The sequence below is a fragment of the Lithobates pipiens genome, unplaced genomic scaffold (genome assembly GCF_037356315.1).
Source record: "Lithobates pipiens isolate NorthernLeopardFrog02 unplaced genomic scaffold, aLitPip1_a1.2 Scaffold_13, whole genome shotgun sequence".
In the NCBI taxonomy this organism is placed as follows: Eukaryota; Metazoa; Chordata; class Amphibia; order Anura; family Ranidae; genus Lithobates; species Lithobates pipiens.
The window spans coordinates 301,777,918-301,795,619 of NW_027507718.1; the positions used below are offsets into that span (position 1 = coordinate 301,777,918).

At 45.7% G+C, this 17,702-nt stretch overlaps 1 protein-coding gene across 1 annotated transcript in view; it reads left to right on the top strand.

Moving 5' to 3' along the window:
* ADAD1 (adenosine deaminase domain containing 1) overlaps nucleotides 1–17,702 on the top strand; it is a 265,111-nt gene that overhangs the window by 176,728 nt on the left and 70,681 nt on the right. The window contains exon 8 of the mRNA XM_077476863.1: nucleotides 8,858–9,028. Within this exon, the coding sequence (XP_077332989.1) occupies nucleotides 8,858–9,028 (171 nt within the window). The remainder of the gene's footprint in view (nucleotides 1–8,857; nucleotides 9,029–17,702) is intronic.

Genomic DNA, 17,702 nt, shown 5'->3' on the forward strand with positions numbered 1-17,702 from the left:
GAGACTCCTTATTACCGAGCTGCCAAAATGTGCAGAAAAATCTGTTGCCCTTCTTTCCTCTATACAGGAACTAGAGGAACAGGAGGTGGTGGTACGGGTCCCAGCAGGAGAGACAGGCAAAGGCTTCTATTCTCACATCTTTGTGGTTCGCAAGCCTTCAGGAAAGTTCAGGCTCATCCTGAACCTGAAGCCTCTGAATGTCTCGGTCACCTACAGGAGGTTTCGGATGGATTCAGTTTACTCGGTGAAGGCGCTTCTTCCACCAAACTGTTTCATGGGCATAGATCTATTTAAAAGATGCATATCTGCATATTCGCATCGCAGAGAGCCACCAGCGTTTCCTCAGATTGACAGTAAAAACCTCGGTAGAGGTGATACATCTCCAGTTCAAAGCACTGAACCTTTGGGCTATCCTCTTCCCCCCGTATCTTCACCAAGGTGATGGTATAAGTTCTGGCATTCCTGCGTCTCAGGGAAATCTCAGTGATTGCATATCTAGACGATCTTCTCCTGTTTGCTCCTTCTCCGGCGCAGTTCATTCTGAATCTAAAGGTAGCAAAAGACTTGTTAGTGAGCCTGGGGTGGCTTCTGAACCTGGATAAGTCCAACTTAGTTCCACCCCAAAGGGTCACTTTCCTGGGGTATGTGTTGGACTCAACACAACAAAAGGTCTTGCTTCCCTTAGAGAAAATCCAAAAGGTAGACAAAGCACTGTTGTTTCTCCAGGGCAGCCGTCAGATCTCAGTGAGGAAGGTCATGTCGGCCTTGGGTTTGCTGACATCCACACCCCCAGCAGTTCAGTGGGCGGGGTTACATTTCCATCCTCTGCAACTATTCATCTTGAGGGTTTGGGACCACAGCTAGGGGTCTTTGGACTCTCTGGTTTCGGTTCCATCTCAGGTCAAGAAGTCCCTTTGGTGGTGGAGAAAGGGGGCAAATTTGTCGCAAGGTCTGGAGTGGGTTTTACCAGTATCCAGGGTTGTTCCAACCGATGCAAGCGGCTCACGCTGGGGTGCGCACCTAGACACCCGTCTGGTACAAGGTATCTGGGAGAGGAGGGCGTCAAAGAGATCCTCGAATTGGAGGGAGCTGAGAGCAGTAGATCTGGCACTCAGGGCCTTTCAGAGGGAACTTTAGGGACATCATGTGCGAGTCCAGTCGGACAATTCCTCGGTAGTGGCTTACGTCAACAGACACGGGGGCACCAGGAGCGGATCCTTATGGGCCCTAGCAAAAGCCATCCTCAGGGGGACCGAAGCAAATGTCCTATCCCTTTCAGCAATACATTTGAAGGGGGAGCAAAATCAGGTAGCAGATTTCCTCAGCAGAACGCTGAGAGAAGGCAACTGGGTTCTGAAAAAATAGGTTTTCGAAATGGTCACCCTAAGGTGGAGGATTCCTTCGATAGACCTTTTTGCCTCAAGGGAAAACGCGAAGGTAGCCCTCTTTTCCATAAACGGGGGACAGGGCGTTGGGGGTGGATGCACTAGCACAGAGCTGGAGTTTCTCCAGGTGCTATGCTTTCCCCCCTCCTGTTCTGATCCCTGCAGTGTTGAGGAAGTTTCAGGTGGAGAACACTAGTCTCATTCTAATTGCGCCACACAGGCCCAGGAGGCCGTGGTTTTCCATTCTGAAGGGCCTGTCTGTGGAACCCCCCCTGGATGCTCCCAGTCTAGGAGGATCTTCTTTCTCAGGGTCCAATCTGCTGTCCCCAGGTGGAACCTGGCAGCCTGGCTACTGAGGAGAAATTGCTGAAGGGCAAAGGGTTTTCTGATTGCTTAGTAGCCACTCTCCTAAGTTGCAGGAAAAAGGAAACGCAGGCCATTTATTTGAAGGTTTGGAAGCGGTTCAATAGCTGGTGTTCAGAGAACTCTTTTGATGTGCGCAGCTCTGTAGCCGTTCTAGAGTTCCTGCAGGCAGGTGCAGATAAGGGCCTAGCCCTTGGGACCTTGAAGAGTCAGGTATCCGCTTTGAGCATATTTCTGGAAAGGCATCTAGCCACAAACCTTTGGATAGTGAGGTTCTTTAGAGCCTTAAAGTGGATTGCCACCCTGAAAAAAGCAAATACATTAAAAATTTGAAAAAAATCATTTAAAAAAAAAAAATTTTTTTTTTTTTTTTTTTTTTTTACTTACCAGAAATGCCTGTTGCTAGGCACACCATCCTAATCTGCCTCTTCCTCCTCCGCGGAGATCTTCTTTCTTCTCTCCTCCGTGCGGCGTCTTCTGGGTAATGGGTCGCGCTGTGTTCTGGGAACTGTGTGTCCCAGAACACGGCGCGTCCCATTCACAAAGCGCTGCGCGACTCGCGCATGCGCAGTAGGAAACGGGCAGTGAAGCCGCAAGGCTCCACTAGCAGTTTCCCTTACCCAAAATGGCGGTGACGGGACCCGAGACCGAGCGACGGGTCAGCCTCGGGTGGCCGACATCGCGGGCGCCCTGGACAGGTAAGTGTGCTTATTAAAAGTCAGCCGCTACAATGTTTGCAGCTGCTGACTTTTACAATTTTTTTTTCAAAACCGGCCCTCCTCTTTAACCACTTTCAGACCGGACCAATTTGCTGGTCAAAGACCAGACCACTTTTTGCGATTCGGCACTGCGTCGCTTTAACTGACAATTGCGCGGTCGTGCGACGTGGCTCCCAAACAAAATTGACGTCCTTTTTTTCCCACAAATAGAGCTTTCTTTTGGCGGTTTTTATTTTTTGCGCTATAAACAAAAATAGAGCGACAATTTTGAAAAAAACGCATTATTTTTTACTTTTTGTTATAATAAATATCCCCCAAAAATATATAAAAAAACATTTTTTTCCCTCAATTTAGGCCGATACGTATTCTTCTACATATTTTTGGTAAAAAAAATCGCAATAAGCGATTATTGATTGGTTTGCGCAAAAGTTATAGCGTTTACAAAATAGGGATAGTTTTATAGTATTTTTATTAATAATTTTTTATTATTTTTTTTTTTACTAGTAATGGCGGCGATCTGCGATTTTTATTGTGACTGCGACATTGTCGGGGACCCATCGGACATTTTTGACACATTTTTGGGACCATTGTCATTTATACAGTAATCACTGCTATATAAATGCAGTGATTCCTGTGTAAATGACACTGGCAGTGAAAGGGTTAACCAGTGGGTGGCAGTGTAGGGGTTAAGTGTTCCTAGGGGTGTGTTACTAACTGTGGGGGGGTTGGGCTTTCATTTAGTGTACACTGATCTCTGCTCCAATCACATGGAGCAGAGATCAGCGTCACTAGTTGCTAGGCAGAATGGAAAAATGTTGTTTATACAGCATTTCCTCCATTCGGCCGCTCCGTGAGACGATCGCGGGGATGCCCGCGGCGATTGAGTCCGCGGGTCCCGCGACCGGACTCACGGGGGTCCCGACCAGCGCGCCGCCGGCGGCGCGCTCCTGATGGCACGGCGGCAACGAATATTGGACGTACATGTACGCCAATATGCCTGCCCGTGCCATTCTGTCGACGTACATCGTCGTGCGCTGGTCGGGAAGTGGTTAAGATCGGACCTCTTTTAGATGTGGTGTTTTTAAACTTGTAAACAGTTTTTTGTTTTACCTAGAAAAAAAAAAAAAAAAGTATAATGTTTGGGGGTTCTAACACCCTAGATAATAAAATGGCAGTCATTGCAATACTTTTTGACTCACAGGGGTCCCGACCAGCGCGGGAGCGCGCCGCCGGCGGCGCGCTCCCGATGGCGCGCTCCCGATGGCAGGGCGGCATCGAATATTGGACGTACATGTACGCCAATATGCCTGCCCGTGCCATTCTGTCGACGTACATCGTCGTGCGCTGGTCGGGAAGTGGTTAACCACCTCAATACAGTGCACTTAGTGCCCTTCCTGACCAGACCAATTTTCAGCTTTCAGCGCTCTCACAGTTTGACAATTACTCAGTCATCCAACACTGTATCCATATGAAACTTGCGTCCTTTTTTCCACACAAATAGAGCTTTCTTTTAGTGGTATTTAATCACTAGTGGGTTTTTTATTTTTTGTGCTATGAATAAAGTAAAACGTAAATGTTGTGAAAAAAATGCCTTTTTCTTTGTTTCTGTCATAAATTTTTGCTAATTAGTAATTTTTCTTCATAAATTTTGGCCAAACTTTATACTGCTACATATCTTTGGTAAAAATAACCCACATTAGTATATATTATTTGGTCTTTGTGAAAGTTCTAGAGTCTACAAACTATGGTGCCAATCACTGAAAATTGATCACTTCTGATCAGGCCTTCGGTACATCAGGTGTACCTCATTTTCTTGAGACACTAACAAGTCAGGAAAGTACAAATACCCCCCAAATGACCCCTTTTTACAAAATAGACATTGCAAGGTATTAAGTAGCAGGGTGAGTTTTTTTAAGTTGTCATTTTTTCCCACAATTCTTTGCAAAATGAAGATTTTTTTATTATTTTTTTTTTACAAAATTGTCATATCAGGTTATTTCTCACACACAGCATATGCATACAACAAATTACACCCCAAAATACATTCTGCTACTCTTCCCGAGTACGGCTATACCACATGTGTGAGACTTTTACACAGCCTGGCCACATACAGAGCACCAACATTGATGTAGTACCTTCAGACGTTCTACATGCAAAAATGACGCATCTCATTTCTCAAACACCCATTACACTTTTGAAGGCCCTGGAGTACCAGGGCAAAGGAATTTCCCATAAAATTACCCCATTTTGGAAAGCAAACACCCCAAGGTATAATCTGTGAGGCATAATGAGTCTTTTGAATGGTTAATTTTTTTCCAGAAGTTTTTGGAATATGGAAAAAAATTAAAAATGCATTTTTTTTTTACACAAAATTGTCAATTTATAAGATATTTCTAACACATAGCATGTATATAACAAAAATTACACCCCAAAATACATTCTGCTACTCTTCCCGAGTATGGTGATACCACATGTGTAGGACTTTTACATAGCCTGGTCACATAGAGAGGCCGAACATTGAAGTAGTACGTTCAGGCATTCTAGGAGCATAAATGACACATCTCATTGCATTCCTACCCATCACACTTTTGAAGGTCCTGGACCACCAGGACAGTGAAATTTCCCACAAAATGACCCCATTTTGGAAAGCAAACACCCCAACGTATATTTTATGAAACATGGGCTGCAAATAGGTACTCGGGTACTCTGATGTGCTGGAGATAGGTACTCTGATGGCCTGGTGACAGGTACTCTGGTACTCTGATGGCCTGGTGACAGGTACTCTGGTACTCTGATGGCCTGGTGACAGGTACTCGGGTACTCTGATGGCCTGGTGACAGATTCTCGGGTACTCTGATGGCCTGGTGACAGGTACTCGGGTACTCTGATGGCCTGGTGACAGGTACTCGGGTACACTGATGGCCTGGTGACTGGTATTTGGGAACTCTGAAGGGCGGTGACAGGTACTCATGTGGGCTGTGACAGGTACTCGGGTACTCAGATGGGCTGTGACAGGTACTCGGGTACTTTGATGGGCTGTGACAGCTACTCGGATGAACCGTGACAGGTACTCGGGTACTTTGATGGGCTGTGACAGGTACTCGGGTACTCTGATGGACCGTGACAGATACTCAGGTACCATGATGGACTGTGACAGGTACTTGGGTACCCTGATGGACTGTGGCAGGTACTCGGGTACCCTGATGGACTGCAACAGGTACTCGGGTACTCTGATGGGCCGCGACAGGTACTTGGGTACTCTGATGGGCCGCGACAGGTACTTGGGTACTCTGATGGGCCGCGACAGGTACTCGGGTACTCTGATGGGCCGCGACAGGTACTTGGGTACTCTGATGGGCCCGCGACAGGTACTCGGGTACTCTGATGGGCCGCGACCGGTACTCGGGTACTCTGATTGGCCGCGACCGGTACTCGGGTACTCTGATTGGCCGCGACCGGTACTCGGGTACTCTGATTGGCCGCGACAGGTACTCGGGTACTCTGATGGGCCGCGACAGGTACTTGGGTACTCTGATGGGCCCGCGACAGGTACTCGGGTACTCTGATGGGCCCGTGACAGGTACTCGGGTACTCTGATTGGCCGCGACCGGTACTCGGGTACTCTGATTGGCCGCGACCGGTACTCGGGTACTCTGATTGGCCGCGACAGGTACTCGGGTACTCTGATGGGCCGCGACAGGTACTCGGGTACTCTGATGGGCCGCGACAGGTACTCGGGTACTCTGATTGGCCGCGACCGGTACTCTGGTACTCTGATTGGCCGCGACAGGTACTCGGGTACTCTGATGGGCCGGGACAGGTACTCGGGTACTCTGATGGGCCGGGACAGGTACTCGGGTACTCTGATGGGCCGGGACAGGTACTCGGGTACTCTGATGGGCCGGGACAGGTACTCGGGCACTCTTATGGACTGTGACAGGTCCTCTTTATTGGGGGGGGGGGGCAATCAGTGTGCTTGATGTGTACTGTAGGCGGTAACGAGATGTTACCGCAATCTCCTCACACACGATCGGTGTGAGGAGGAGAACCCGGTAACATCTCGGTACCGCGGTTTGTTTACATTTTAGTGATCGGCTGTGAAAGGATCACAGCCGATCACGTGGGTAAACAGCCGGCCAATGGCCGTTTACCAGCGTCGGTGACGAGCAGTGTTTCCGGGGAACACGCCGCCACCGACGTGCACGCGCAGCGCGCTCACGATCGCGCGCATGCGCCGTGCACAGTCGGGGTGTGACCATCTGTGATCACGTGGTAAACAGCCATAACCAATGGCTGTTCACCCCCTTCGGTGGCGAGCGGTGTCTCCGTGACACGCCGCCACCGAAGAAACAGGGATGTGCATGCACGATCGCGCGCATTCCCTGTTTAAACGGGAGGCCGTCATATGACGGCCTCCCACCACAATAGCTACACCGCCTGGCCGCCATTTGACAGCCGGCCGTCAGCAACTAGTTAAGTAGGCAGAGACCTGTTAGAAATTCTCAGTATGGGATCTTTCATTAGTTTTACAGGTTCTCACAGAAGAACCTTTTGAGCCATTGGAGTCCTGCACGTTAACATTGATCACTCTCAAAACTGTGTTTTTGGTGGCGATCACTACGGCAAGGAGAGTGAGTGAACTTGAAGCCCTTTCTGTTAGGGCACCCTTTTTTCAGGTTTTTCCGGACCGTTTGATTTTTAAGACGGATCCAGTCTTTTTACCTAACGTAGCCTCGTGTTTTCATAGAAACCAGGAGATTGTGCTGCCTGCTTTCTGTTCAAATCCTGTAAGGGAACAGGAACACATTTTTCATAGATTGGATGTTAGAAGATGTGTCATTATTTAGATTGCACAAGTCAGTTCAGAAATTCACTTTTTGTATTATTTTCAGGGGCCAGGAAGGGTTCCAGAGCCTCTAAACATACGATAGCCAGATGGTTAAGGTTGGACATTGAGCAGGCTTATGTGACAGGGGGGTTAGAACCCCCCAGTTGGGATCAGGGCACACTCAACCAGGGCAGTGGCGACTTCTCAGGCAGAGTGGGCTGGTGCTTCTCCAGAACAGATTTGTAGAGCTGCGACGTGGTCCCGTTTTTTCTACATTCCTAAAGCACTACAGATTGGATCTTCTGTCACCCAAGGACCAAGCCTTTGGTCGTAAAGTGCTGCAGGCAGTAGTCCCACTCTAAGGTAAGGTGCTCGCTTATCCTCTCTACGGTGGCTGTCCTGAAAGACGGACTTGGGAAAATCTGAGTTACTTACCGGTAACATCCTTTTCCAGGAGTCTTTCAGGACAGCAACGGTTCCCACCCAGGTTTTTTGGATATCTTTGGGAACTCATCGCATGAGACCGTCAGGTAAGATTAAAAGTTTGTTTGACGTGTTCTTGTGTCTCCCTAGTTGGCCGGAGGTATTCTAGAAGAACTGAGGGGACGGAGGGAGGATGAGACTTAATTTGTGAAATTGAAGGTGGTGTTTCCTAAGAGGGGAGGAGTCAGGGTCTCTCTACGGTGGCTGTCCTGAAAGACTCCTGGAAAAGGATGTTACCGGTAAGTAACTCCATTTTTTCTGAAAAAAATGCTGAAAAAATTTTCAGTGTCTGCAAAAAAATGCACTGACACTGGCAGGGAAGGCTTTAACATCAGGGGCAATCAAAGGGTTAACTGTTCCCTGGGTGTGCTTTCTTACTGTGTGATGGATGGACTGACTCCAGGAAGAGACACATCTGTGTTCCTCATTAGCAGGAATCACAGATCTCTCACTTCCTGTCTGGCAGAATGACGATCTGCCTTGTTTACATAGGCAGACTGCCGTTCTGTGTCTCGAGCGAATGATTGCTAGTGGCCGTCGTGGACGCGGAAACCCGCTGATTGGCTCTCGCTGTGTCCAATCACAGTGGGAGCACGGCTCCCGTAGCGCATGCACCCCAGAGCCTACAGGTACACAATTTTGTGCTTAAGGGCCGCCCTGCTGCGGTATATGTACAGGGGTTGGTCGTTAAGTGGTTAAAATACACTTAGGATAAAAAATTATAGATCCTTCATTTCTTTGTAAGTAGGCAAGCTTACAAAATCTGCAGGGGATCAAATGATTATTTTTGCCACTGTATGGCTTTGGCTACTTTCATATTTCTGTGTGGCGCAATGTAGTTTATTTTATTTATATTGTATTTCAATCATATGAAAGGTAGGTTTCAAGATGGGGCAGGCAGATGGTGAGGGGGTTATTACCACACTAAAATGCAGAGATGTACATGTGCCCTTGTTGAATAAGCTTGCTAAAATTTGACACAGTTGCTGGCAGGATTGAGATTACTTTCTTACCTTTTGACACAAAGCTGAAAACATTTTCACTAGTAACAGTGGTAATTTCTTTGTTCTGCCTTTTAGGTATTTCTATAGACAGCTGCTACTTTTTTATAGTGGAAATACTGTTATGATGAACAAATCCATCTTCAGCAGACAACCAGAGACTGATCTTCTTTCACTGAAACAAAATTTAAACCTCTACCTGTATATGAATCAGCTTCCAAAAGGAGCTGCACAAATGATCTCGAATCTGTAAGTACTATTGGTTTGCGTGAAAGATATTTTGTGATTTAATAGTAGAGACTTGGACTGTGTTAGCCATTGATTAATGTGGTTTTAAATGACATTCTTGATTGACTTCAAATGGTATTAAACCAAAAAACAAACAAGTAATATATTGCTGTTAATCATGCCATTAAATGTGGCTGCATTAGTTTTTATCTTTTTAAGCCTTTATTTTCACCTGGTGATCCATCCAATAACACACTTGCTGTCTTAAGGTCTGGATGGAGGAGCAACAGAGACGCCTTTTGAATAGCTGCATTGTCAATCTGAGGTACGCATAGTGATGCGCTAGATGAATTTGGATGGACTTGAACAAGAAATTAAAACTGAAATCCAGCTAACACTTTTTAACCTCATTCCGCTGCCGCCTCCCAACCCTTTAAGTGGATTGACATGCTGGGAAGCAGGCATTCCAGTGATGTGACCGTTGTGATTGGCTGTCAGTGGTCACATGCTTGCTTCTTTTTGTCCATCGCTCCCCTGCCAGCTCCCCTTAACAGTGTGTCTGTTTTACCTGGCCCCTGTCTGCTGCTAGACTGGTCATCTTGCCTTCTGGGGGGGTGGTCCCCCTGTTCAGCTCTCCATACTCGCCTAGTGAGGGGTGTGCAGTTGGCGTCCTCTCCTTGCGCTTGCGGCCGCCATTTTCTTGGTGTTTGGCTCCACGGGCATTTTCCTGTAGCCCGCAGCGGACATTTTGCCAAGGGTTTGGTTGAGTTCTTTGCTTCGGAGTCCTGTCTGCTGGAGGGTGGGTGGCAGCCGTTTTCTTGTAGCCTCTTGGAGAGGCTCCTGGCACGACCTTTGTCGTGTGCTAGGGGCGTCATCTCCAGAGTCTGGAGCGTTCTGGTGTGGGTCTCCTCATGGCATTACTCCTCCCGGTGGACGTAACAGCACACAGCAGCACTCTGCAGAGGTTTGGTCAGTGGTGGTGAGTCCTACTGAGGTCCCCACCGGCGGGTTGTCCCACTACCCCCCCCCACCCACCTACCTTGGCAGCTACTGACTCCTGGGCCTACTGTTCCCCTGGATGCTCTGCCGGTGGTTCTGGAATACTTTGTCTCCCGGGTTGAAATGTGTGGGCGTAATGCGGATAAGAAACACCCCTTACCCCCTCCTTCCTGGGGAGGACTCTGAGCCAGAGTCGGGCTCCGCCATAGAGGGTGTACCCTATCCAGAGTGATCAGATGGCATGGCCCCTGACTCCTCTGACAGTGAAGAGGAAAACTCAGCGACAGTCGCTGTGCCTAAAAAGGCACTGGTGGCCGCGCTCATTACTGGGGTGTGCGATACCTTGAAAATGTATGATCCAGATGGGGCTACCAAGGAGGAGGTGTCGTCCCTTTTGGGTGCCACAAGCCAGGCCGTGTCGCTACAGTTTTTCCTTTTACTTCCTCTTCCTTCAAGGACCCCCCGGACAGGTAGGAGGAATCATTTGGTCTGTTTTCGATAGCAGGCTTGACCCTTCTCTGGTGCTGGCCACTGCTCTGGTATCACAGATGCTTACTAAGTGGGCTAAGCTACTACGCAGTGATTTGGGTAATGAGCAGGTACAACCAGTCTGTGTGGAACTAGCGGACAAGCTAGTGCAGAGCCTCAAGTACGTTTGTGATGCTGCCTTGGATGCGGTCCCTTTGCTTTCTAAGTTCTGTGTCTGCCGTGGTTCTTTGCTGGGTGCTTTGGCTTAAGTGCCGTCGGCAGACCAAACTTCTAAGAAGGCTCTGGTCGCATAGCAATCCCACAACAAGTATACACATGCCACTCCACAAGCCATTATATCATGTCTAGAATTGACTACATACTAGTGTCTCAGTCATTACTACCTAAGGTCACGGGGTCAAAGACCCTTTCTGACCACTCCCCTTGTTGGGTGACAGCCTCCTTGAGAATTGCCCCCCTGTACGAACGTGGAAATTGAATCCCCACTGGCTCTCGCCCATTACAGACCATGAATCCATTGAAAGAGAGCTATGATACTTTTTAGACAGACCTAGAAACTCACCCTTGCTCAATTCATACTGGGATGATTTCAAAATACAGGCTCGCTGGATTCTATCCACTAGAATAAATAGCCACAAACAAAGAGTATATGAGCAGGGAGAAAGAGAGCAGGCAGGTTATTGGCATATCTGGCCCACCTGGACGATAGGCCACCGGTTGTAGTCTCCTTACAGGGCCCCAAGAGAAACAGCGTCACAGACCCATCCCAGGTCACGTCCCAATTTCAGCAATTCTAAAAACCTATATAAATCCCAAAGTGCACACAGGGAAAGGGAAATACAAATATATTTAAATACAATACAATTCCACAGGCTAAACCAGGAACAAGTGAAATTACTAGATGCGCCTATTACTACACAGGACATTAACAATGTGATTGCCCAATTAGCCAAGATCAAAGCGCCCAGTCTAGATGGACTGCCCCTGGATTGTATCTATATTAGACACAAACACACTTCCCCAATCCATGCAGGAGGCCCAAATAATAGTACTTCCCAAGCCAGGAAAGGATCCCCAGTACCCTGCATCATACCGGCCTGTTTCCCTATTGGAGGTAGACATTAAGGTACTGGCTAAGATATTGGCCAACCGACAGAATTAAAGCAATACTTCCGCTAATATATCCAGATCAAACAGGCTTTATGCCAGGGAAGAACACTGCCATGAACATCAGAAGGTTATACATGCATATACAGGCCCACCATAACAATTCCGGTACTAGGGTAGTAGTAGCATTAGACACAGCCAAAGCCTTCTATTCAGTGGAGTGGCCATATTTATGGGAGTGCCTGCACAACTATTTGATTTGGGCCACAATTTGTAAAATGGGTTAAACTCTTATATTAGACACCTAAAGCAAGGAAATTTGTGAATGGTTGGCCCGCTGGAGAGGGGCACACGCCAGGGATGCCCCCCCTCGCCCCTACTGTACGGTCTGGCCGCTTAGCCACTAGCAATTGCCATCAGAGTAGACCCGAATATTGTGGGCTTGAGGAGAAGACACACAGTAGACAAAATAGGTTTGTATCCTGATGATACCATTCTCTATTTAGCGGACCAGGGACCATCACTACAGGCTGCACTTGAAATAATTGAAAAAATGGGAGGATATTCAGTATTCCGTATAAACTGGTACAAATCCCAAATCCTTCCCATAGACATCTCCGCCCCAAAACAAATCCATCACTACCATTACCCAGAGTATTACAAATTAAATATTTAGGGGTGGAAGTTACTAGGACCCTGGCGGACTATACTCCCATTAATGTCACACCCATTTTTGAGCTTAAGTCCAAAATACAGACATGGTCTAGGCTACCGCTAGGGGCGATGGGACGTATAAATATAATAAAAATGATCTTATTACCTAAAATACTCTACAGGGTATGGCATGCTCCTCTCTATATCCCCTTAAAAATCTATAAGCAAATGGAGGCCATCCTAAACTCATTTGTGTGGGGGAATGGCAGACACAAGTTGGCATGGAATGTCTTAAAGAACCCTAAGGATATGGGGGGGGAACATCTCTCTCTGACCTACAAGATTATTACTTGGTAGCTCAACTCTCCCATTTATACCACTTCAACACCGTGGAATTGCAACGCTATTCTCCGAGCGAAACAAACAACTAATAAACCCCCGAGATACAATATGAGAATGCTACTCCATCACTATTGTGATTTAAAATGGTATTTCTATATACATGACAAAGACCAGCTAGGTATAATTACGGCAATTACCACACTTAAGAAACCTGCTTAGCACTGCAGTACCAAGGAGACAGGATTGTTGTGAACACAAGGAGAGCCAAGTCAAAGTTGGTGTTCAGAGGTTGTCTGGTTTAATTCTGGGTGGGTCTACAGTTTATATGCACCACTATCAGCCAATCATTGCATAGAACATGGGTGTGGTTAATACAGAGGTGTACATTACATATCATTAATTATGTCATCTGCTTTAATGAGTCAGTCATGAGTCGTGTGGCCCAGACATATTGTGACACAATTTCTTTATTTAGACAGTACAAAATAAAATTGCTTATGCAAGCTATATTTTCTTATATGTATGCTTTATAGGAAAACTGTTACAGTCTGTAAATACAGAGTTTAAACTAATAGGTTAATCCAGTGTTTCTCAAATCCAGTCCTCAGGCCCCCCCAACAGGTCATGTTTTCAGGTTTTCCATTATTTTTCACAGGTGATTTGATCAGTTTCAATGCCTTAGCAATTACCACAGCCGTTTCATCTGAGGGAAATACTGAAAACATGACCTGTTGGGGGGGCCTGAGGACTGGATTTGAGAAACACTGGGTTAATCCAAGTTAATCTTGTATGAACTTCTAAAGATGGAGTCACTCCGGTTCAGCCATATCACAACAATCCCCTCTTTAAGTCATGAAATCAAATCATGAACATGACTTCTTCTCATTGTGACATACTCATCCGGATTACCATGGTAAAAGTTAAGATATGTTCTATAAGCTGCAGCTGGGTTGGAAGGTCAAGTACCTCGGAAAATCATGCACATAATAAACTTGAAACAGGCATATAAAAGTAATATAAGCGAAATCAGTACAACAAACATAGAAATATCCCTTATCCAGCATTGAAACCAAACCCCCCATGTTACCCAGGGGGCTCCCAAGCAATTATTTTGCCTTTTCATCATGTCAGTACCCCCTCAGGCTCCTGATAGAAACCATGACCCAGCATAAAGGTGTTTGAGGGGGCATCTAGGACGAACACCAGCCTTGAGCAAGTGACGTTCCTCACTGTCCCCGAGAATCACCACTATCGGAACCAATGAGGCCAAGTAACACCATCCCTTGGAATCATTCAGAATCCATGGATGGCATGTTCTTTCACAACATACAGTGCCTTGCGAAAGTATTCAGCCCCCTTGAACTTTTCAACCTTTTGCCACATTTCAGGCTTCAAACATAAAGATATAACATTTTTATTTTTTGTGAAGAATCACCAACAAGTGGGACACAATTGTGAAGTGGAACGAAATCTATTGGATTTTTGAAACTTTTTTAACTAATAAAAAAATGAAAAGTGGGGCGTGCAAAATTATTCGGCCCCCTTGCGTTAATACTTTGTAGAGCCACCTTTTGCTGCGATTACAGCTGCAAGTCACTTGGGGGATGTCTCTATCAGTTTTGCACATAGAGAGACTGAAATTCTTGCCCATTCTTCTTTACAAAACAGCTCGAGCTCAGTGAGGTTGGATGGAGAGCTTTTGTGAACAGCAGTTTTCAGCTCTTTCCACGGATTCTCGATTGGATTCAGGTCTGGACTTTGACTTGGCCATTCTAACACCTGGATACGTTTATTTGTGAACCATTCCTTTGTAGATTTTGCTGTATGTTTGGGATCATTGTCTTGTTGGAAGATAAATCTCTGTCCCAGTTTCAGGTCTTTTGCAGACTCCAACAGATTTTCATCCAGAATGGTCCTGTATTTGGCTGCATCTATCTTCCCCTCAATTTTAACCATCTTCCCTGTCCCTGCTGAAGAAAAGCAGGCCCAAACCATGATGCTGCCACCACCATGTTTGACAGTGGGGATGGTGTGTTGAGGGTGATGAGCTGTGTTGCTTTTACGCCAAACATATCGTTTTGCATTGTGGGCAAAAAGTTCGATTTTGGTTTCATCTGACCAGAGCACCTTCTTCCACATGTTTGGTGTGTCTCCCAGGTGGCTTGTGGCAAACTTTAGACGAGACTTTTTATGGATATCTTTGAGAAATGGCTTTCCTCTTGCCACTCTTCCATAAAGGCCAGATTTGTGCAGTGTACGACTGATTGTTGTCCTATGGACAGACTCTCCCACCTCAGCTGTAGTTCTCTGCAGTTCATCCAGAGTGATTATGGGCCTCTTGGCTGCATCTCTGATCAGTCTTCTACTTGTCTGAGCTGAAAGTTTAGAGGGACGGCCAGGTCTTGGTAGATTTGCAGTGGTCTGATACTCCTTCCATTTCAAAATAATCGCTTGCACAGTGCTCCTTGGGATGTTTAAAGCTTGGGAAATCTTTTTGTATCCAAATCCGGCTTTAAACTTCTCCACAACAGTATTACGAACCTGCCTGGTGTGTTCCTTGGTCTTCATGATGCTCTTTGCGCTTTCAGCAGAACCCTGAGACTATCACAGAGCAGGTGCATTTATACAGAGACTTGATTACACACAGGTGGATTCTATTTATCACCATCAGTCATTTAGGACAACATTGGATCATTCAGAGATCCTCGCTGAACTTCTGTAGTAAAGGGGCCGAATAATTTTGCACGCACCACTTTTCAGTTTATTTGCTAACAAAAAGTTTAAATTATCCAATAGATTTCGTTCCACTTCACAATTGTGTCCCACTTGTTGGTGATTCTTCACAAAAAATTAAAATTTTATATCTTTAGGTTTGAAGCCTGAAATGTGGTAAAAGGTTTAAAAGTTCAAGGGGGCCGAATACTTTCGCTAGGCATTGTATGTACGTGCTGTTTCCCAAGGCCAGTGGCTGTCTGCTTAAGGACCTGTGGGGCACCCTCAGAGAATCCTGCAAGGACAAGCTGTGAAAGTAGCTTGGCCATCTCAGTATGGGGCTCAGAGATATGCATGAAGTGTGATGTAGGTCACGAACTAAGGTGTCAAAGACTGCTGAGTTCCTGTAGACTCTGAATACACATTCCCTCTATGTCCAATGAGTGTGTTATTAGTGTTATTAGTGGTGTTATCAGGTGGGCCACATATAACCTTAAGGCTCCCCCTAGAACACAGAGGCTGGTAGATGACATGTGAACCAATACATATATAATACAGTGCCTATGTCAGAATCCCTTCAAACAGTATGCACACTGAAATGGTCGAGCGCGTCCTGGGCACACTACAACAACAATCCCAATATGCCCCCCGATCCTCACCCGGACCACCTTCTAAGCATGCAAAAATAGAAAACAAACACGTAATCTCAGCTGCATAAAAATTGTCCATGGAATGCAAAAGGGAGGAAGGGGCATGGCAGTCCATAGAAACAAGTGGGAGGGGCATGACCGCCTTTAGGCCAAATAAAAATAGTCCCAAAGAAAATCTCAAAAAGAAAAGTCTCTTGGATGGCTTCTGAATGTCCATTAAATTCACAAAAAAGGAAGGAAAAACAAATGTCCACATTGTATCTCTCATTTTTACTCAACTTTTCCCAAAACCTTTTGGTTCAATTCTGTGATCACTCATATGTACAAACATGAATTATCTACCCCAAAACACTGCCTCTTTGTAAGGACAGAACTTGATATCCACAGGCAGACTGGAACTGAAGCGTTGGGCGAGACCGGGGACTTTAGGCTGGCACATCTGTATCTCTCATGTGCTGCTCACGGGAATTTTGTACCCCAGGTTTGCGTCATTTGGCTCCCCCTTGAGGTATCATTAGCAGGAACATTTTCCAGCAGGAGTCCGCCTTTAGTCATCTGAGCACCTCCTATGGTATTTGAACAACGAAGATTTCCATGTTAAAGCTGTAGTCATCACTTCATCCAGATAGGGTATAGGGCAGGGTATGAATGGGGTGTAGGGTATGACTGGGGTGGGCATTTCTTCATGTGCATAGGCCTGTGGGTGAATGCAGGCTGGCTGGGGCAGATACTCCTCATCTAACATGAGTAATCACAGAATCTACCTGATAAATTCAGGCCTTAACCGTTGGAGATACAGTATTAAAAATAATATTCTTAATTGACTCAAACATAAGTAAAACATGCAGGAATGAAAATGTTTCTCAGCAAGGGTTTTCATTACATAGATTCAATGTATTTAACTAAACATTTTTTCCAAATCCAGTATTATAGCAGAAATTCAAGAAAACTTAAACCTCTTTAGTTTCTTCTATTCCCGGGACCCGAGGGACTTAGGACAGAACATTTTACCCAAACACATATTCTGACTCAGAAGTCTCCCGACTTTGCAAATATGTCTGATCATCAGCAACAAACAAAACATTGATGGATAGACAACATTTCATCATCAACACTTCATGACTGACACCCTGGGAATTCAGAAGGTAAATATCCAGAATAGTCATTCTGATTGCCTATTTCAAATAAATCCCTCCCATCACATTTCAGTACCACATGGACTCAATGTATGCAGCAATGTATCTTGATCCCAGTCATTTAATTTCAGTAACTTCTTCAACCATTTTTTTCAAATTTCACCCTTCCTTTACCAAAATCCCTATATCAATTCTTTTAATTTAATTTAACCCCAAACTTTTAGGGAAAATATAACATGGGCCTAAACACAATATGAGATAACCTGTTGTGCACATTCCAGACACACACTTGAAATACTTTACTAATCGAAATTATACCCTGTGTGTTCGTTAAACACAATACAACCATTCCACATTCATTTGGCTATTCCATTCATCCTTCATTTGTCCATAACACCTTCAAACCTTAATATTTTTCTCTCTAGTGTCCGGAATTACACAACACAGTTACTTCTCTTTTTCTTTACTAACCACAATAACTCTGGCGTAGCGCCTGGAATATACAACTTCCCTTTGTTTACTTTCAAATTCTGGACTCTTAATTATAATCAGTTAAAATCAACATTTCAAAATCATGGTTAATACAGCTTAAACACTATTAAAACC